Source organism: Pollachius pollachius, assembly GCF_949987615.1.
Source record: "Pollachius pollachius genome assembly, chromosome: 15".
Lineage (NCBI taxonomy): Eukaryota > Metazoa > Chordata > Actinopteri > Gadiformes > Gadidae > Pollachius > Pollachius pollachius.
This window is the reverse complement of record NC_136948.1, coordinates 6857737-6880501: the sequence shown is the minus strand read 5'-3', so window position 1 is coordinate 6880501 and position 22765 is coordinate 6857737. Positions and strand designations below refer to the sequence as shown.

General features: G+C 49.7%; 1 protein-coding gene across 4 annotated transcripts in view; it reads right to left on the bottom strand.

The window, feature by feature from the left end:
* The window catches only part of LOC307086518 (single-stranded DNA-binding protein 3), a 33807-nt gene extending 15111 nt beyond the window's left edge, over positions 1–18696 (bottom strand). For all 4 annotated transcript variants that reach the window (XM_079751757.1, XM_079751754.1, XM_079751755.1 and 1 more), the window contains exons 1-5: positions 18465–18696; positions 13279–13351; positions 12668–12729; positions 8930–9014; positions 781–870 (exon numbers count right to left, since the gene is read on the bottom strand). In XM_079751757.1, coding sequence (XP_079607883.1) covers positions 781–870; positions 8930–9014; positions 12668–12729; positions 13279–13351; positions 18465–18520 — 366 coding nt within the window. In that variant the 5' untranslated portion in view covers positions 18521–18696. The remainder of the gene's footprint in view (positions 1–780; positions 871–8929; positions 9015–12667; positions 12730–13278; positions 13352–18464) is intronic.
* Positions 18697–22765: the final 4069 nt, after the last annotated feature.

Below are 22765 nucleotides of genomic sequence, written 5' to 3'. Positions count from 1 at the left end.
CAGAGTCTTTTCAACTCGGAGACAGTCGAAGGTACTGCATTTGGTCTTTATTGGATGCACAATGATAATGTGCTTGGCCATTGAGGTTGTGTTCCCCCCTTTACAATAAATGATTTTCGCCCTTTTCGCCCGTTAGGCCATCCTCGCGAGCAAAGTTAACTGCCAGACTTCACTTGTTTTACTTGTAATACCTGTTTGCTTACAATTTCATTCAAAAACATTGGTGGACACGCTGCAGTGATTGGATTGATTTGATTTAAATGCCGTGACGTGACTCGAGGGACACAACATGACGTTACAGGACCTACGGGACAAAAAAATAATAAATGAACGACGGGACTCGATGGTGGTATCGATAAGCCCAAACGTTAATGATTTTTGGGTTTTGGAAAAAGTGGAACGGGGTCCTTGATAGAACCGGGTTTCGATCCCCATCCCTATGTATGGGGTCATCACAGGCAGCCACAAATGGAAAGCTCCAACCCGAAAAAAACCCTGAGTAAAACCGTCCAATCACATGACGGCTTCAATGCAACGTCCATACCGCTCATGAAACTCTGAAGAAGATAGGGGCCGTGCGATGTGCTTTTTGACAGGTTCCCTCAAGGAAATAAGCCAGTGGGTCACCAAAGGGTACAACCACGTCCATATTGAACATATTAAACAAAATGGATAGCGATGGATGACAAGGGAGAGGAACAGGGCGGGAAATGAAGGAGTAATAGATGGCAGACACAGTAACGGATGGTGGGGGGGGGGGGGGGGGGGGTGTAGTCCTACCTGAAAGAAACCTGGTGGCATGGGACCCCCTGGCATGCCGTCGTTGGGGGGCATGTTTCCCATCACCGGGCTGGGCGCCGCCGCTGCACTCTGCAAAGACAAAAACACACAGGGGCTCAGTGTCTCTCGCCCTCTCTCTTTCCCAGTTTCATCACTCCCTTGCATCTCTCTCTCTCTCTCTCTCTCTCTCTCATCCCCTTAAAGGGGCTGCACCGCTCCCCGGTGACTACAGGGGGCAGTGTCTGCAACGTCAACCTGTACCTTCATGAAGCCCTTCAGAAGGACTTGTTGGTCCATGAGGACGGACCTTCAGGTCAGGAGGAGAGCCATGCCGGGGGTTCATTCAGAGACTTTTCTAACGCGAGCGGCTGGATGATAAGAAGTCACCCCCATACAGAGCCAATCAGGGGATAGACAACCCTGCTAACGCAGGGCCCTTTAAGAACACGCTGCATTCTCAGTACAGTGGGAGGCTCTCAGAGCTCTTTAAAGAAACAGGAAAAAGCCATCCACACCATCAGGCTCATAATTGGTGTTGTGTGTGCAGTGGCACTTGTGTGAGGGCCTTAATATTGCACGTTTTACAGTTTCATTTTTCTTTCCCTTTCCATTAGTGAGGAAAATAGTAGAGGATTATGTACGGCAGTGTGATTTCAATGGTATGCCAGTGGTAATGCCTGGTTATATTGGGGTAATGACTTTGTTATAGTGTGGTAGTGACTGATTATAGTGGGGTAATGACTGGTTATAGTGGGGCAATGGCTGGTTATAGTGGGGTAATGACTGGTTATAGTGGGGCAATGGCTGGTTAGAGTGAGGTAATGACTGGGTTATATTGGGCTAATTACTTGGTTATAGTGGGTGGTGACTGGTTATAGTGGGGTAATGACTGGTTAGAGTGGGCTAATGACTTGTTTATAGTGGGGTAGTGACTGTTATAGTGGGGTAGTGACTGGGTTATAGTGGGGTAGTGACTGGGTTATAGTGGGGAGGTGACTGGGTTATAGTGGGGTAATGACTGGTTAGAGTGGGCTAATGACTGGTTAGAGTGGGCTAATGACTGGTTAGAGTGGGCTAATGACTGGTTAGAGTGGGGTAGGGACTGGGTTATAGTGGGGAGGTGACTGGGTTATAGCGGGGTAGTGACTGTTTATAGTGGGGTAGTGACTGGGTTATAGTGGGGAGGTGACTGGGTTATAGTGGGGAGGTGACTGGGTTATAGTGGGCTAATGACTGGTTATAGTGGGGTAGTGACTCTTTACAGTGGGGTAGTGACTGGTGAGAGTGGGCTAATGACTGGGTATAGTGGGGTAGTGACTCTTTATAGTGGGGAGGTGACTGTTTATAGTGGGGTTATGTATCTGAGGGGGATCCGTGTTGGACTAGTTTGTGTAAGCCCCCTCACAAACCAAAGCAATGACCAGATTTTGTGGCCAACGAGCTCTTGGGTCTGAGCGACCGCACCAACGTTTTGTATTTTGATCGTACTTCAGGGTCTTCAGGGCCCTGGATACTGGGGGTAATGCCTAGAGTGATAACCAAGGCCGGATATAAAAATTATATAACTGTATTCTTGTCAACACATACACACTGAGGCGTATTGTGATGGCTTACATAAGCCTACCAGTACCAGCACACACACATACACACAAACACACACACACTTATCTTGTATACACATAAATGCAGAGGTGACAGCGCACTACCTCTCACATAAACACACACACGAGCGCGCACACACACACACATCCCAGGGAGGCTGCAGGAGCAGAACAAGGAGAACTTACTAGAGCTGGGGGAGAGCGGGACTATGTTCTCTATTGTCTCTCGCCAACACACACACACACATGCACACACACACACACACACACAGCATGTGGCCAGTACGCCCCATGTGAACACATATGTTTATTAACGGGCGCATTTACAATGACACGGGCAAACACAGACACCCACCACCACCATGACTTTTAAAGTCCTTCTCCTTCCCCCCCCCTCCTCTATCTGAAACCACACACACACACACACACAGACACCTCCCCCCATCTTTATGCTAATTCTGCTAGTGAACATGACCAGGCTACCAAGTCCCGGGGGATGAAGCGGGGGTCGGCTGCCTCCCCCACTCCTCTCTTTCTCCCACCTTTCCTGCAACCCCCCTCTCCCTCTCTCCCCCTCTCCCCCTCTCTCTCGTCGATCTCCCACAATCACTATTTCCAACCCGCTCCCGTCTCCCTAGCTCCAGATCTCCTTCCTCACTTCTTTATTCCCCCCCCCAGCACACACACACACACACACAACACACCTCTAACCATTGCATGACGACTCCTCTCCTTTCCCCCCCCCTCCACCTCTTCTTCTCCCCCCTCTCCCTCCCCCTCTCTCCCCCCTCCCTCCTCCCCTAGTAGGGTGTCAGCAGCTTGCAGAAGCTGTTGCTATGGAGACAGGTCCTATCTGCACTCTGTCCCTCTGGCATCCCCCGCTCCAGGAACACAGAGGGAGAGGGAGAGAGGGAGAGAGCGTGTGAGGGAGACAGTGGGAGTGAGAGAAAGCGAGACGGAGAAGGAGGGAGAGAGTCAGAAGCACCACAGGAGTGAGACATAGCTGATGGTTAAAAATATATATCAGCACAAGAAAAATATGAAAAGAAATACGAGGAAGAAGTAGAGAGAGAGAGGAGCAGGACGAAGAAAGCCAACAGAGGAGGGCCGGGTTTGAGGGCAGACCGTAAACGGCTCATGGTGTTCTCCTAGGCGATTAGAGGCCAACTATCTGCGCCTGCATCCCCTGGCCCACTGATTGGATGTATGCAAATGATCCGCGTGCAGAAAACCTTCCCGTCGCCACAGTGGGGCACGGCGTTTTCTACACACGCTGGTTACCACAGTACCCCAACGGCTCAGGAGCCGACGGCAGAAAAATATAAAAACAGTGTAATTTCAGAATTAGGCGAGCGCAGGCAATCTTCGCCTACATCTCCACTGTGTGCTCGGTTCCTCAGCCCACACAGGAGGAACCTGGCGTACATTACGCTCTCCCTCCAGCGTCTGAGAGTTTTGGGTGTCAACGTCTCGGAACGGCCAAACCCAGCCCGTTTTGAGTTTGTTTATTTCACGCCTCCGGTGCGCTCCAAAACATGGAATCGTTTGATTTTGTAATGTATGCAAATGAGAGATGTTAACGAAGTCTCGTTTAATTGGGTAATTGAATTGGGTAATTGAATTGGTCTTGGTTCCGACGGAACAGGTAAATATCAACAGCTAATCTTGTGTGAGGGGAAAGAGGGGGGGAGATGGAGTATTCAGGGTGGATGGAAGGTTTTAAGCTTTTGAATAAAAAGGATTGGGTGGTTTTGTTCTTACAATGCTCCTTGTAAGTAATAAGCTCAAGTGTCCCAAACCATCTAGGCGACGAGATGCAGAACAGGCGTACAGAGGCTGGATCTTCACAGTACAATAACGGCAGGTGGAAAAGCCTTTATTGAAACGCCCGCCCTTACCAAGCAAAGGGAACATTTTTGAGAGCCCTTTTTCCAGAATAACCCTTATTATGAGGCTGTCATCAATTCATCTCCAAAACGTTCTTAAAATAAAGTAAAATATACAATTTACGTTCAGATTTACATTTAGGGCATTTAGCAGACGCTTTTATCCAAAGCGCCTTTCAATAAGTACATTTGTCATAAGAACTGAAACAATATATCGCTGTCAGTACAGTAAGGATGTTCATAGAACCAAGTGCAAGTACTAACAATCGCTAGGCTAACCCATTCCCTGTGTACAGCAATGCTAGCAGCTACTGCAGATGTTACACAATTAAGTACTAAAAATAAGTACAATGTAGATTAAGTGCATACAATAAGTGCGTACATTAAGTGCCAGAACGTTTAGCATACAATGGTGGCCGGAAGGGGCTGGGTAGTTATGCAGAGTCGAGGTGAACTCTGAACAGGTGAGTACAATGGAAAAAGTCTTTGTGATGCACAAGCCATGGCTCACGTCATGTTGACGCGTGTGTCGGAGAGGTACATATTTGAGCCATCATTTGTGCAAATCGCTCCCTTGTTCCCCGCCCCATAAACCCTCGATGGGCTGCTCAATGGCTCGCTCCACAGGGGGCAGTAAATTGAGACTTCGGACACCGTTGAATCATCGTTTTTGCGCCACCGCTGATGGGTTTAGAGTCACATAAACAGCTGATTTACAGTGGCCCTTTCGGCCATGTTGGGTCATCCTGTGAGATCCCACCAGCAGAGGCGAAGCACTGCATTGTGGCGTTTATTTTTATATCCTTAAGTCGTGTACACTGGACACTGTTTTTATGTTGGCTGGTGGGATATTTTGAGCTCTAAAGCGCATTAATACATCTTTTGGATCGCTGACGATAAAATGTACGGAAAGGACAATCCACTATAAAGCCAATAGGGACCAATTCGATTAATTATTAGTTCCTGACCTTAACATCACCCTTACGTAAACCCTGCAGAAGCTCAGTGACCAGAACCACTGATCTTCAAATAATCAAAAGACTAATTGATTTGATTGGCTGATATGTGGACAGTCACATACGGAGAAGCATTGATCCGATAATAACCTCTCTCTCTCTCTCTCTCTCTCTCTCTCTCTCTCTCTCTCTCTCTCTCTCTCTCTCTCTCTCTCTCTCTCTCAGCACTACATCGGTCAGATCAATAGTGCTCAACACATTATTGACCTCTGGTTGGTACCTTTCACAGGAATAAAGACATAAACAGTGGATGGAGGGACGAGCGAGACAGAGGGAACGAATGTGCATCTATATATTTATTGTGTGTATGCAACATCATGGATGTGCCCAAGTGTGTGTGGCATATTTATGGTATGGTTATATGTTTATATTTATATTTATCTACGCTCTGGTTCGTACAGATATATATATATAAATATAAATCTATACCTATGTATCCTATATCTATATGAGGTATACATCTGGTCGTGTTCTCCTTGACCTCTCCCCCACTGTCCTTCACACAAAGGAGACACGCAAGAGAGATAGAGAGAGACATAAAGAGAGACAGAGGAAGAGAGAGACACAGAGACAAAGAGAGACAGAGAAACAGACAGAGAAACAAATCGAGGTCGGACATAAAGACAGAGAGACAAATCGAGACCGGACATAAAGATAGACAGTGACCGAGAGAGAGACAAAGAGAAAGACAGAGTGACGGAGACAGAGAGAGAGACAGAATGGCTGACTGGGGCGTGCGGCTCCCTTCAGAGCAGCAGAATATGGCTCGTGCTGTTCTCCACGTCACAGCTGACTGACACACATGCGATTATTAAACCCCAGCTGGTCCTTGAAACTGGCAATACATCTATTTTAAAACACATACATTCTGCCAATGGAGGAGAGATATAAAAACACACATACACCGGACATACGCACACAAACAACCAGATGACAGCCCTACACACACACACACACACTTTTGGATCAAACTTTAGAAGCCAACCTTTTGACCCAAGGAAGGTCAGGGTTCATTTAAAGGGACTGGACTCAGTGAACACTCGGCCCACTCAGCCCAAAGGGCATGGTGTATCTGTGGGTGTGTGGGAAGAGGCTAACTTCAGATCAGCTGGCCTGACACGACCTCTTCAAAACACGCATCACAGGAAGCTAAATAGGAGATTTTATTTCAGATGAAAACTATTAAGCCTCCCATCAGTCAAAATAAGATAACGGAATAAGAACAACCTGGTGTGAAGCTTATTTTAGAAATCTAAAAAACACACAGATAAGGACGGGTAGGAAAGCGTTGTCGGATTCTGTATTGGTACGTTTTGCTTGTGACCTGACCGGAGAAACTGGTTTGAGAAATAATAACAGGCGGTGAATCAGCAAACAATAGAAAAAAAGTCTCTCATCCAAGAGGATAAAAAGGTAAATAATTATCACGGAGAAACAAGCTGAGAACATACCAACTACTCTACAGCTCGGAAGCTCGGGTAGAGTTCACAGAGAGGGCTCGGGTTAAGAGGTTCTTAAATGACTAAATAGTTAGAGTGTATGGAGATGGCTAATTAGCTTCATAGACCTAATTTGCCCACTCCCTCTCCAAACAAGCCATTTCTTTTTCGGCTATCTTAAGAACCCAATCCAAGCAAGCGCAGGATTCACCAACTCTGTACAGCCGTGGCGTTGGCTCGGTGCTGCATAGCGTTCATCTCCCTCCTCTCTACCCAGGCGGTTTGTATTTTAACTAGCTCAGCTCTCGCCCGTTCTCCGCGCTGCTCTCTCCCCTCCGCTACGGCGCCAACAGGCATTGTGGGTAAACAGCTAGATGAGCTAATCAATCTTCCCAGGGGAATGGAGGTGGTGTGTGCGTGCGTGCGTGCGTGGCAGGGAATGGGTGAAGGGACAATATATATAAGTGAGAGGGAGAAAGTGAGAGATATTGTGAAGGAGAAGGAGGGAGAGATACAGAAGAGAGACAGACTGAGAGAGAGACATACAGAGAAGAGAGTGAGAGAAAACAAATGTGCACCTCAATATATGCAAATATGGGGATGTTGACAGGAATACCACAGGCAGTGAGAGCAAGAGAGAAGAGAGGGAGAGGTGTACAGAGGATAGAGGGAGCAGTACAGAGAAGAGAGAGGGAGAGAAGTACAGAGAAGAGAGAGGGAGAGCGAGAGAGAAGATAGCGAGAGTAAGAGAGAGGTACAGAGGAGAGAGAGAGAATGGGTGAGCGAGAAGATAGCGAGAGTGAGAGAGAGGTACAGAGAAGTGAAAGGTACGGAAGAGAGAGGGAGGAAGGTAGAGGTACAGAGAAGAAAGAGAGGGAGAGCAAGGGAGGAAGAGAAAGAGGGGCGTGAGAGTGTGACACACACACACACACACACACACAGCGAATGAAAGCGTGAAAAAGGTGAGAGGTACGTGCTGAGGGAGCAAAGAGCGCCAGGGCAGGCGAGGGAGAACAGAAGGAAGGAGGAACAGGAGAGGAGTCGGAGTACACACACATGCACATTAATACTGCATTACAATATTCACACGCAGAAACGAGGCGCTGCTTGAGGAGGACGTCCATCCCCGGTGGGGCGGAGGAAGGCTGTAACGTTAGCACACCGGTCGGCCCCAGTGCCGGGGGAAACCCGAGACGAGCATGCAGGTAATGTTTTAATTTAATGACCGCAACGAGCGACCGTTACCGGTGTGGAGGCACCAGCATACCTACAGAAGGAGATAGTTACTGAGGATAAAGACTCGTGATGCAAACACTGCTCTCTCATAAAAAGGAAAACTCCCCCCCCCCCCCCCCCCGCTCCACGGTCAACTAGCGACCTGGCACCCTGGGTGCGAAAGGACCACTACCCCAACCCCATCACCTTCCTCCACCCATCCTCTGGGCCGATGTCCAAAGCAACCGCCCCCCCCCCCCCCCAAAGTAGACACACACACAATCCACCCCCCCCCCCCCCCCCAAAATCCCTGGCTTAGCCCCGGCCCAGTGCTGGGATTACCGGATTAGAACTCTATTCCATTATCTCCCCCCAGTCCGTACGTACACACACACACACACACACACACACACACACACACACACACACACACACACACACACACACACAAAGGGGAGAGGGCCAAAGGCAGACGTAGACACACACTGTCCATCATAACAAATGACATTCATACACAAAGGATACAGTTACATGCTTTCACACACGCACTTGGGGGGGGAAAAAAAGAACACAAAAAAAAAAAATCAGCATTCCACAAACCCAATCCAAGGCAACACACACGCCGGAGACATCTTGGTCCCACTTTCCCCAGAGACACAATAACAGGGACTATACATGATACTGGGACCAAGGCCGATACAATAAGTCTTGACTCGTGCACCATTGTGAGCACCAGTGAATGAGGCGATGTTACCCACCAGACACACCGTTTAAGAGGAAACGGCCACAGGTGGCCAATGCAAACGTACCCAACATGCAGTGGTGTGTGTGTACGTGCGTGTGTACGAAGTCACCAGGAAATCCCTCGAAATATAAACCACAGTTTTTCCCGCTGATGTGACTCAGATGAATACATCTTCAGAATTTAAAGAGCCGCCCCCAATATCAGACGCCGAGCAGCCATTGGCTGCCACGCCTGTCAAGTCACTTACGTAATCATGGAAGGCTTTGGCCTCACTGGAGTGCTCACACGTCTCCCTTCGGTCCGGTGCGGCGCAGTACAGGTCCCAGAATACACTAGGGGAGGGGGAGGGTCAAAGGTTACTAAACAATAGAATACAAGCACATGTGTAACGGCAATTCAAAGCCCATTCACACACTCGCACCTCTCCCTCACACTCTTCAACGTCCTCACACACACACACACACACACACACACTCCAGGCCACCCCTCCCTCACACACACACACACACACACAGTGGTCCATAGGTCGGTACGTGAGAGGACCTGTCATCATCACTAGCGTCTACATTTAGGGCATTTAGCAGACGCTTCTATCCAAAGACACTTACAATAAGTACATTTGTAAGAAGAAAGAGAAGTGAAAGAAGAAACATCAATATATCATTGTCGGTACAGTAAGGACGTTCTAGTGCCAAGCACTAACAATCGCTAGGTCAACCCAAAAAGGTGAATACCAGTGTTATGTTGCTCCACAATGACGATTTTGCTATACAGTGGATACTGTTATAGATATTTAGACATTTTAATTTGGCATTCTTATTGTTTTGTAATCTCTTTCGCTTGAGTGATATATTTTTTTATGAAAACATACTGTTTTGAAAATAAAGAAGCATGTTGAGCTAATTTGTGGAGCGGAGGTGGCATTTCGAATGAAGTAGAAACAATCGTGCTTAGGTAGCAGCTGTTTGCCAACACTGTAAACAACCAAAATATATTGACACACACGTGTTCATCGACAGCTGTAGTAAAAACAGGGAATTTTTAGAAATAAGCAAAGACGCAGTGTGCAGGTAGACATTGATGCTGATCACAATCAAGGAAAAATACGATGAATGTGAAAAAGAAAGGGGGCTACTCTGGGGGGCTACGACCTCGACCGACAAACACTACTTTGTAAGTTGTGTCGGCATGTATTTTCAGCCCGAGCGGAAAACACCAGCAATCTGGTGAACCACCTGAAAACAATGCATGTCTGTCAATATGAGGGATGCACCCCGATGTGTCTAACAGTTAGCACTGAGGCACGACCCAAGACCACCCACCCACACACAGTAAGTGGTGTTACCTGCCTGCGAGTTCCTAATTGAATCAGTAAAAGGTGTGGTTATTGATTCGATTGATGTGCTATAAACTCTTTGAAACATGGAGACAACTGCTGAGAGTCCCAATCAGTTATCACAGAGCTCCTGTAAGTGTCCCCAGGAAGTAACAGATCCTCAACCACACGTCCTATACGCCTGTACCAACACTCTATACTACCTGCACACACACATATACCAAAACACTAATCCTAACGGGCTCTTTATAGTTCCACTTTGACGCAACACATGGAGGCGACGCAGCCGCTAGGGCTGTGATTGGTCCGCTAACTACATCATTTCCGACAAAACGCTTTGTATGTAAAAAAATCAAAAAGGCAAAACATGTAACTTTTGCCTTCATAGCCGTAACCTTTTTTTTTTACACGCTAGTATTTTGTAAAAAGTGGAGACATTTTGTATTCTGTCATCCTAGACCGTATTCGGTGGACAACGAACGACCAACTAGTTGCTCAAATCCATACCGTTATCAAAACTTCTAGTAGACCAATTGTAAAGTAATAGCATGCACAAACCAATACCAACAATTTGTTCTCTCTTACGTAAAGCCGACACAGAACCATAAAGTTCACGACTACGTCGAAGCGAATGCGAGGTCATTGTGTTGCGTGAATGTGGGACCATAATCAAGCCTTAACGGTGATACACACACTAACCCTGACCCCCATCAGTGGGGGAAGTTCATTCCTTAACTCACTTGGTACATTAAGCTTAATGAGCCAGAGGTGATGAAGAGCATCTCTATGAACGGAGGTGATGAAGAGCAGCTGTATGAACGGAGGTGATGAAGAGCAGCTGTATGAACGGAGGTGATGAAGAGCAGCTGTATGAACGGAGGTGATGAAGAGCAGCTGTATGAACGGAGGTGATGAAGAGCAGCTGTATGAACGGAGGTGATGAAGAGCAGCTGTATGAACGGAGGTGATGAAGAGCAGCTGTATGAACGGAGGTGATGAAGAGCAGCTGTATGAACGGAGGTGATGAAGAGCAGCTGTATGAACGGAGGTGATGAAGAGCAGCTGTATGAACGGAGGTGATGAAGAGCAGCTGTATGAACGGAGGTGATGAAGAGCAGCTGTATGAACGGAGGTGATGAGGAGCAGCTGTATGAACGGAGGTGATGAAAAGCAGCTGTATGAACGGAGGTGATGAAGAGCAGCTGTATGAACGGAGGTGATGAAGAGCAGCTGTATGAACGGAGGTGATGAGGAGCAGCTGTACGAACGGAGGTGATGAAGAGCAGCTGTATGAACGGAGGTGATGAAGAGCAGCTGTATGAACGGAGGTGATGAGGAGCAGCTGTATGAACGGAGGTGATGAAGAGCAGCTGTCTGAACGGAGGTGATGAAGAGCAGCTGTATGAACGGAGGTGATGAAGAGCAGCTGTATGAACGGAGGTGATGAGGAGCAGCTGTATGAACGGAGGTGATGAAGAGCAGCTGTCTGAACGGAGGTGATGAAGAGCAGCACGGTATGAAGTATGAACCACGCTTGATGGCTGCTGACATCACCGTGGGTTGGTGACTATAAATGAGGTTCAACCCTTTCTCCAGGGCGGTTTAGACCGGTGGGGGGGCGGGGGTTGCATGCATTTCTGGAGGGGGTTGGGGGGGGGGGATGGGGTAAGGCAGAGGTGACACAAAGGAACTTGGAATGCAAAGGGTTAATCTGCTAAGAACCCCCCCTCACGTGAACAAAAGAGACAGGGAGGGAGGGGGCACCGGGGTGAAGGGGGGGCATTCCCCAACCATCTGGATCTATTGTTTCAGGAGCGTGTGTGCAATCGGGAACGGCAACTAGAGTTTGGGGGGGGGGGGGGGGGGGGAAACAAGAAAAACGGGGTCACGCCCCCAGCAAGCAAGGCCACACCCCCGGGGAGCAGGGCCACGCCCCTAGTGAGAATGGCCACACCTCCAGTGAGGCTGGCTGAGCGTTTTCCCTTTTTTATCCTTCAGAACACTGCAGCTGATACGTCGGCTCACTTGAAAAGAAGAACATCCACTGCAAAGCGCCGACACAAGCCCTCGTTCACACCACGGTGGTTGAGGTTGGATGGTCAATCGATGGGCGATGAAAAGACTATCTAAACGATCAGAAACCCCGATGAGCTCTCCTCGTGGCAGCGGTGGACTGGACTTCAGCGGAGGGCCACCATAGACTCCATTAACCAGGGGGCATTGCTGCTCTACCACACTGTTGCTGCTGCCCCCTACTTGCTCCCCTCCCCGTGTGTGTGTGTGTGTGTGTGTGTGTGTGTGTGTGTGTGTGTGTGTGTGTGTGTGTGTGTGTGTGTGTGTGTGTGTGTGTGTGTGTGTGTGTGTGTGTACCGCGGCAAAGGAATAACTGAAATACTTTACAGCTACGACACACAGCGGCTCAGAATAGTGACTTAGAGGGGAAAGTGGTTTCTGCGGTGGCTGCTGATTGGACACGGGAGAAACGTGGACGATGTTGACATCGTTTGGGTTCCGTTGCATTGTTGATAGATTTGACCACACAGACCATTTAAACCACACACACACACACACACACACACACACACACACACACACAAGGTTGAACCCAAAGTAAGGACCTCTGTGCCAAAGCCCAGAAGAGAGACTCACCACCACCATGAATGGAGGAATCCTGGGGGCTCCCCTAATGTGATGTTTTTCTCCCATCGAATCTGAGGACAGAAACAGGAGCAGAGAAGGGGAGAAAGGTTATGTCTACCGGTGTGAGGGTCAAGAACAGATAATCAGTCAGCCCAGAATGTCAATTACATCTTCGGGAACCACAGAACAATACTCCTGCTCTGGCCACGTCTCTCATACACACCCTTACACACTCTCACACACACGCACACACAAAAAGGTGGTCTCGGATCACAAGCCCTCCCTTCTCCACGTCTTCGGAGCATAAATAAGTGATCAGGGGTCATAGTGGGTCATAGTGGTTTGATCAGGGCAGTTTAAGGGGAGATGCAAGCCGACTCTCAAGTCTTTGAAAAGGAAGCTTTACCTCCCAACCCCTCCCCACGAAACCCTCGCCTCCATGACCCCCTTCTCCCCTTCTCCCCCCCCCCCCACCTCCCCGCGCTCGTGTCGATGCTAAATTTTACAGCTCGCTGTACCCTCTCCCCAGAGGATTACAGTAAGAGGCGACCCTGAATCCCAAAGAGAAGACCGCCTTGGTCTGGGTTCTTGGGGCCCTGGGCTCTAGGGGGGGCGCTTACCTCTGACAGGAAGGTCTGTGCGGACTTCTGGGCTCCCACGTGGAGCAGGTACTCATAGACGTACAACGCTAACCTGAAAGACAAACACACACACAAAAAAGGTCAACTTATGGGGACCAACGTCTTGAGGACATGGCCATAACTTTGTGGAATGATATTATTATTATTTACGGGCAAAAAGTGAAGAGATTTTCATATCTGACCAAAGGGTTTAGAAGTCCGAATCTACCGCTTTTCAATTGAAACAAATATCTCAACATTTTCTTCGCCTTACTGGCTAGTATGAATATGTAACCGATGATGGGATGATTATTGGGTATTCATGCAGATTATTTCCTCAGGATTTCATAAGCTACGCATTAGCTGAAATCGATGAGCGCTCCATGGCAAAGACACAGGCACTGACCCGAACGCCATCATCAAAGAACATTACAAAGAAAACGGACTAAATGGTTTTCTTGAGACATTCTTTTCTTCTACGTTCTCCGTACAGAGTTCACCTCCAGGCTGGTGAACCCAGCACTGCTAGAGACACCCCTCACCATGTTAGCCAGGGAACGCCCCTCATGACTCGCAGCCTTACAGCTAGCAGTGTAGCGGGCCACGACGCCAAGCCTAGCAGCTAGCAGTGTAGCAGAGACGCCGCGTGGCCTAGCAGCTAGCAGTGTAGCAGAAACGCCGCGAGGCCTAGCAGCTAGCAGTGTAGCAGGCCATGACGTGCAGCTAGCAGTATAGCAGGCCATAATGTGCAGCTACTAGTGTAGCAGGCCTCGCCCGACGCATGGCCTGGTGGTGCTACGGGCCACCCCACGTGGCCTTGCAGTGTAGTTGCCCACGCCGTGCAGCTAGCGGTGTTGTACACCACACCGGCCAACGCGCGGACTAGCTGCTAGCAGTGTAGCAGGCCATCCAGCGCAGACTAGCTGCTAGCAGTGTAGCAGGCCAGCCCGCAGACTAGCTGCTAGCAGTGTAGCAGGCCAGCCCGCAGACTAGCTGCTAGCAGTGTAGCAGGCCATCCAGCGCAGACTAGCTGCTAGCAGTGTAGCAGGCCAGCCCGCACAGACTTAGGTGTTTAATAGGCTGCTAATGGCCCATCAATCGACCGGCCACGTGGATATGACGGGGCAGCCAAAGGCAGGCCGGCCCCGGCCGACAGGGTCTTAATGAGGGGGGGACAGGGTCTTGATGTCAGAGCCCCACAAGACCCTTCACCCCCATCCGCCCTTCAGTAGTCAATAGCCCTAATCAATGCAACATGGTCTTCAGATAATCAGGCTTTAGTGGAGGATTGTTTTAACCTATTTAACGATGCCTGGTGGGCCGCACTTAACCACCGCTCTCGCTGCGTGCGTGCGTGCGCCTTTATAGCTACGACACAGAACAGTGACATAGAGGGACAGCAGTCATTTCTTTTTGGGTACGGGTGAAGCGTGGACGATGTTGACGCCGTTAGGGTACTGTTTCATCGTTGATACGATTTTGACCACACAGACCAGTTTGTACCATGCCTAGCCACACACACATTGCGTGCATAAAGTGAATAATTAGCAGACCTCTCTCTATCGGAAGGAAGGGAAACGACCCAAGGTGTTTACCTGTGCACGACACACACGTCTCCGACAGAACAAACAGAAGTAGCGGCACAGCAGTGCTTCCGACACACACACACACACACACACACACACGTAATTTGAACGTCACACTGCTGCCAGTGACCGCTAACTTGCACTACAAGTGCCCGGCGTTTGTAGGTCACTTGGGGAGCTGACCACAGCGATCACACCAGCACCTGTAACCGGTACCTGGGCGGTTGTGTAACTAGAAGACCGGACGGAGTACACTAGCTGTAATCATCAGGTGCCCATAAAGACTTCCTTTGTACGTTGTCGTCTTCATTACTCATTGGTTAACGTTTGTGATTATGTGGTCTATGCTGTCCATGTTACAAGTTTTTCGGAACTGAAATCGTTTACATTAATTTTTAACTGGCACTGTAGTTTAGGGTTTGAACCGGGGGGGGGGTTGTGTGTGTGCGTGTGCGTGTGTGTGTTCCTGTATCTCGTGGGTGTCGTCCCTCTGTAACACTGATGTGTTGTTTAATGCTGCCATCTCGGCCAGGTCGCTGTTGAACCAGAGATCTTAACTTCCTTGAATCTCATTCAGGTGAATAAAGGTTCAATACAACAGAGTTAATCCCTATATGCTGCCCTTAATTTGTTGTACTACAGTGGAATGGGAAGGCAGCATAGTGCCAACGGGTGAGGAGAGGTTAGGACGGGTGAGGAGAGACATCGAGGACATGGAGAGGAAAGGTGAGGAGGACAGGTTAGGGAAGATGAGGAGAGGTTCGGACAGGTGACGAGTGGGGAGGACGGGTGAGGAGAGGTTAGATAGGGTGAGGAGAGGGGAGGACGGGTGAGGAGAGGTTAGGGAGGGTGAGGAGAGGTTAGTTAGGGTGAGGAGAGGTTAGGGAGGGTGAGGAGAGGTTAGATAGGGTGAGGAGAGGTAAGGGATGGTGAGGAGTGGTTAGATAGGGTGAGGAGAGGGGAGGACGGGTGAGGAGAGGTTAGGGAGGGTGAGGAGAGGTTAGTTAGGGTGAGGAGAGGGGAGGACGGGTGAGGAGAGGTTAGATAGGGTGAGGAGAGGTTAGGGAGGGTCAGGAGCGGGGAGGGAGGGTGAGGAGACACATATGACAGGGAGAGGATGGGAGAGGAGAGGGGAGGGAGGGTGAGGAGACACCTATGACATAAGAGGGGACGGGTGAGGAGCGGGGAGGGGGGGGGGGAGCAGAGACATCTAGTACAGGGGTAGGAGAGGTTAGGGAGGGAGGAGACATCTAGTACAGGGCTAGGAGAGGTTAGGGAGGGAGGAGACATCTAGTACAGGGCTAGGAGAGGTTAGGGAGGGAGGAGACATCTAGTACAGGGCTAGGAGAGGTTAGGGAGGGAGGAGACATCTAGTACAGGGCTAGGAGAGGTTAGGGAGGGAGGAGACATCTAGTACAGGGCTAGGAGAGGTTAGGGAGGGAGGAGACATCTAGTACAGGGCTAGGAGTGGGGAGAGGGAGGGAGGAGACGTGGGGAGGGGGAGGGTGAGGAGAGGGGAGAGCATTAGGAGAGGGTCTTCTGTCTGGGGGGGAGACAACAGTGCAGCGCCCCCCCCCCCCCCCCCCCCCCCAGAGGCCCTGGATGAAGTTTTCATGTGCATTTGCGTGCGTGTCGTAAGTGTGTTTGTGTGTTTGTATGTGTGTGTGTGTGTGTATGGGGGGGGGGGGTGCATGTGCCTCCCCACCTGCATTATTAACGCCCGTGCCAAAGGAGGAGGAGAATCTAGCCAGGGTGGATGAAGGGGGGGGGGGGGGGCTGAAGAAGTTAGGGGAGAAGCCATCCGAGAGGAAAAGGAAAAGTTAGAGGTAGAAGTGATCAGTGGATGCCCCTACACGGCCCTCCTAGACGCCCCCTTTAAGCGAGCAACCCACCAGGGACCACCCTCAAAACTCTGTGGGTGAACCTCCCCGCCACACATGACATCCTGCAGACAGAACCCCCGTCTTTAAACATGGATGAGTCGGCCCACCTCCCCACACGCAGACCTCTGTCGCAGAGCTGAGAGCGACTGCTTCAGTCTGTCTCAATAATTCAACACGCCGTGGCGATGTGGGGGTGGGGGAGATAAGGAGCCGACGCAGCGGCTGGGGGACGAGGGGGGAGAGTTAAGAGGATACACACAAAGCGAGCAAGGGAAGATTAATCAACAAGAGTTTAAGTAAAGGGGCGACCGGCGACGGTTTGGATCTGACGGGACGGCCGGCGCTATAATCGCAGTGGTTCACACCCCTCCTAACAACTTTGTCCCACGACCCACTCGCTGGGACGGAATGGGACGGGCAGGGCCGGGTTGATGGTGTGTCTGATCCTCCTGTTGAAAGGACGTAAACGGTGTCCGGTCAGCCGTGTCTCTCATCCCCGACTTCCAAACCGCCTCCGATAGCTCAGCCACCCGGCAGGAGCGGAGAGCAAGAGGCCCGTCTGCTGCCCTGACGTCTGGAACAACTTTTAATTCTACAGGTCTCCCCTGGCTGATTGAACTATGTCCATGTCCATACACAAAGAACGATATTGCTTCTACTGTTGTTTCTATATTTTGGCCATCGCATCTTTATACTGGTCAGAAATGTTAAGAAGGTATATAGGGCTGATGGAGAGAAACGAATAGAGAGACAGACTGAAAGCTAGAGGGAGAGGGACAGACAGACAGAGGGACGGAGAGACAGAGAGAAAAACAAGAGAGGGAGAGAGAGGGGGAGAGACAGAGACAGATAACGGTTCCTACTCTCCACCGAGCAGGCATCGCTCGCAGCAGACAAAGGGATCTGAGGGAGTGTGAGGAGCTACCGGGCTAGCGGCGGGCTACGGTTCTCCTCTTGAGGGAACCAGCGGCTGACCGCCGGACTTCTAAACGTCCGTCCCGTTAAAAGACGACCCGACCGCCTCCTCTGATCCCAACAACGCGGTTCAAACTAACGCGCACGAGCCAAGAAACAAAGTTCAGGTCGCGCGACGCCACAACACGCGATACACCGGGGCGAGAGGCGCCCGAGAGGGGGGACCGTCTGCCCTCCGGGACCGCACGAATTCGTGAGCTACGTTGTAACAAAGCCCGAATAAACGTGCGGTAACGTTCCTCCATGTTTAGCGGCCGCTGTAGTAGGCGTCTCACACTAACAGCTAGAAGCAACACCGCTCCCGTCCGGCGCATTGTCCCCCCCGGGCTGGAGGGAGGCGGTGAGTGGGACCACCATCACTGGTTCCGTCTCAAAGTGCAGACCCAGGCCGCCCTGCCCCGCACACGTGCGGGTCCCACCTCCTCGTTGAGGCGGTGCAACCGCAGTAGTTTGGATTTAAAACCCCCGAGTCTTACTGGACATTAAAACATGAACCACAAAGAGGTGAACTAAGCAGCTAGCTGCTCGGGCACACTCCATGCAGGAGAGGAAGGATGCATTCAATAAAACAGCGATAGAAAGTGTCGAATAACACCGCGTTCCGCGGAGAAGATGCACTTTAACGCTCTTTGGTAACTTATGGAGCGGAGTGAACATGCCTGGACCGACCCTTCCACCAGTTAGCAGTGAGCTACCTAGCCGACCATAGCGGGTCTGTTGTGACAGTGCGGAGGTTACTTACTTCTCTCTCGCTTGGCTGTCGGAGGGAACCACAGCTCCTTTCCCCTTGGCGTACATGTTGGAGTCTGTTCTGATACTTTATATTATCCCACTCGACACCTGTCAAAGAAAGCGACCACAAAAACCTACTATCTCCATAGCTACCCAGTTAGTGTTGTCTCTCGCTCTCTCTCTCTCTCTCCCCCTCTCGCTCGCTTGCTCTCTCTCTTTCTCTCCCTTTGCTCCGGTTTCTTTTTTTTCTACATCCCCAACATTGCCCACAAATCAGGCAGGGTTTCAGCCGGGGGGAACTTGAAACGGTCCACTGGTGGATCTTTTTTTTTTTTCAATCGCTGTTCCAGGATCCGGCTCACACCCCCCCTGTTGTGCGTCGGTGGGGGCTTCTTAAAGTCACAGTGTCTCGGTTATTGTAGACTAGCTCTCAAAACTCAAGTTCAAGTTCTCTATTCCGGAGACCTTCAAGTTAGGGCCTTTGCGATACGTTCAGGTCTATCAGAAAATAGCTCTTCCGTAATTCTTAATAGGAAACGGACGATCCCTAAAGCCATTGTTAGCTAGATTATACAGAATTACCACATTACGTACAGCTACCGCAGAAGGCTCACGGTGAAACAGAAGGTTAGCGTAGCTCGTTGAAAGTAAAGAGTTCATATTTGCAGGTGAATGAGACCACATATTATGGTTTACTTTAATGGTATGTGTTTCACCACATTTTGCTTTTATTATCCTGTATATGACTTTCGTGTTTATGTTTTGTGCTATAATGCCCATTTACAATTACAGTAAATGGTACAGTGTTTAAACAATTCGAAACAATCCCGTGAAATACAAAACAGCAACGTGTGAATGCGGTGGTGATGTTGTCAACCATCTGATCGTAGCACATTGGTGCAAACAGACTACAACCATCGTGGACTCTGGAGACGGATTCCGATCACACTCATGTCACATGGTGCCCAAGACGTTCACATCGCGACTATCCTGCAGTGATTTACGTTGATGAAAACACCCCGAGGTGGACGATGACACTGTTTATAGTCGGCATGCGAACTTCATCTGAGGTGCAGAAGTGAGAGAAGGCAGGGAGATGGCCTCCTACTGTTGAGGTTCCTCTGGCTTTCACTCTGTGTGGTACGCCTTTAAGAATGTGTAGAGGGCAGTTTTAAGTTTGTATGTGTGCGTGTGTATATGTGTGTCTTTGTACGATTGTGTGCGTGTGCAAATGTATGCACGTGTTTATATGTGTGCATGTGTACGCGTGTGTGGGTTTGCCTGTGTGTGTGCATGCTTGTGTGGGTTTGTCTGCCTGTGTGTGTGTGTGTGTCTTTGTGCATGTGTGTGTGTTTAATGCAGCGACAGGCAACGTTTTCTGTTTTCATGTTCACTGGTTGTGGGAAGGGCACAGCTGATTTGTGTGTGTGTGTGTGACTGTGTTTGTGTCTGTCTGTGTTTGTGTGTTCCTGAGGAGGTGCGTGTGTGTGTCAGTAATAGGTGGTTCTGCTTGCAGGCGTGTGCGTGAGTGTCTAACAGAATGCATTTCTTGTTCTCTGAGGACGTTTCTGAGTGTTTAAGTTCTCCAATCTCATCTTTGCCCGATAAATGTTACAGAATGCGACATTAACATTGAATATAAAAAGATGATAATCTATATACATTGTAAAAACAATGTCACAAGTTCCACATATGAAGATGATTATGATTTACATTTGTACCCATTTTCTACATATTTATCGAGTTTATCAACACATTCAGGCCCACAAACCCGGTATGAATCAATCAAGCAATGTGCAATAATACAGATTTAATTTGCATGAATAATTCATAGCACACACACACATACACCAGGCATACAAACACACATACACACAACCACACTTTACAAACATATATACAAATGTGTGTGCTGCTTTATAAGAGGTTGCTCTTGTTCCAGTTTGAGTGTGATATGGAGGAAAGGGAGAGAGTGAGTGAGAGAGAGAGAGCGGGAGAGAAAGGGGAGAGAGACAGAAAGAGAGAGAGACAGAGGGAGAGCGGGGGAGTGAGAGAGACAGGGAGAGATAGAGTTAGGGAGAGAGAGTGGTAGAGGAGAGAGAGAGAGGGAGGGGGAGAATGAGGGATAGACAGAGAGAGAGAGAGGGAGGCATCTCTAAAGCTCTGGACCACAAACTCTATCACTGTCTCATCATCGTGGCGTATTGATCTAGGAACCCAATGATCCCACAATACTGGCTCTTCCTGTTCCTGTGCACAGAATAAACACATGACCGACCAGGGCAGTCTCTCTCTCTCCCTCTCTCTCTCTCCCTCTGTTTAAGCCCTCTCTCTCGCTCTATTCCAACCCTCTGTCTCTGCCTCTGCCTATGGCTCTGTCTCTCTCTCTCTCTCTCTCTCTCTCTCTCTCTCTCTCTCTCTCTCTCTCACTCTCACTCTCACTCTCTCTCTGCTCCGTTCCTCACTCTCCATATCTTCATCTCTTTTTATCTACCCCTCCCCCCTCTATCTCTCTCCTTCCACTTTTCTCTGTCTCTGTCTTACTATTCCTTCCCCACCTTCCCTCTCCACGTCCTCTCCAGTATCTCTCTCTCTCTCTCTCTCTCTCTCTCTCTCTCTCTCTCTCTCTCTCTCTCTCTCTCTCACCTCCATCACCCACCACACACCCACCCAAACCTTCAGCAGCCACCCGAACCCCTTCCTCAAAGCCATCATTACATCCAGGGCCTCTGACCCCTTCCTGACCTTTGACCTCGGCCCTAAAGGCCCGGTACTGTTAAAGTTCTCGCTGACAAATTGTCAGTTTCGGGACCAAATCAAAGACCTGCATTGGACTGCATTGACTACCTTCAAGTCCTTCTGTGTTAAATTCCTTCATGGAAGGAATTTGGGTGGAATAAAAACATATGAAGCGTTCGTCAGACTCTATCACTGAGGTCCTCCTCATTCTCTCTCTTCTCTCTCTGATACCACTGCTCTGTTTTATTCATGGTGAACCTTTCTCCCCCATTTCCCAGCTTCCTTCTTTTGTATCTCTCTTTCTCTCTCTCTCTCTCTCTCTCTCTCTCTCTCTCGCCCAGCTCCATGCCGCCAGTCCCTCTCTCATGACCCACTTTCCCGCCAGTTTTCCAAAACCATCTCCTATGGTCTACTCTGTACACCTCTCATCCCTAATTCTCTCTCGCTCTCTCTCTGCCTCTTTCTTTCTCTCTCCCTCTATCCCTCTCTCATCCCTCCATCCCTCTTGCCTCCGTCTCTTCAATCTCTCTGTCTCCTCTCATTTCTTCCCCTCAGGTATATTCTCCCAAATCCTTTGGCCCACCACTCCGCACCAGATCCAGGCATTCATTCTTCTGCATTCCCATTCACTCTCCCTCTCTCTCACTACCTCTATCTCACTCCATCTCTCTGTAACTCACTCCTGACCAAAGTCACAAACTCACTCTCACTTTCTCTCACCCACCCTCTATCCAGCTCCTTCTCCTTCTCTCCATCTCCCTCTCTCTCTCTCTCTCTCTCTCCTCCCATCTCATTCCCCCTGCCTTCCATGCCCACTTCCTCTCCCTCTCCATCTCCTGTGTCTGGTGCTCACCTTCCACCATGAGTCACTGTGTACCCTGGGAGTGTCCCCACCCCTCTCCCCCACCCGTGGCCGGGCCGCTGAGACACTCAGGACAGACATTCATCAGCGAGCTCAGATGATGGATGCTGCCCGCCGCCGACCCAGCAGCCAGTTAGCCATGGGTGACGCCTCATGCATACAGATCTCACCTGGCTTGGGGGTGGGGGGGGGGAGCACCCGTAGTCACGCACGCGCGCTCACCAACACACCCGTACCGCTTGATGCATTGCACCCACACGCACGCACATATATATAGATAAACGCTCACACACAAACCCATGTACGCGTGAGTGTGGTGGAACGTAGGCAGGGGCGCACGTACGTTTACGCGATTGGGACACACAGACACACAGAAAACCACTCACACACGCACATACGGTTCACACAAACACACAGAAAACCACTCACACACGCACATACGGTTCACACAAACACACGCAAATGCGCGTCGATTATAGCTCGGTCGTGCACGCTATCAGGCAAACAATCATGACACACGGATAGACACTCACACTTTAGTGCATGCACTCACATATTTGTAAATGCACAAACACACATGAACACACACACACTCGAAAACACGTGAATATTTTTTAAACACAACTATGGTCAGATGTAACACGTGTCTTATACATGGCCAACCCATCTGTGGCCAACCAGATCATGAAGGCACACATATGTATATAGAC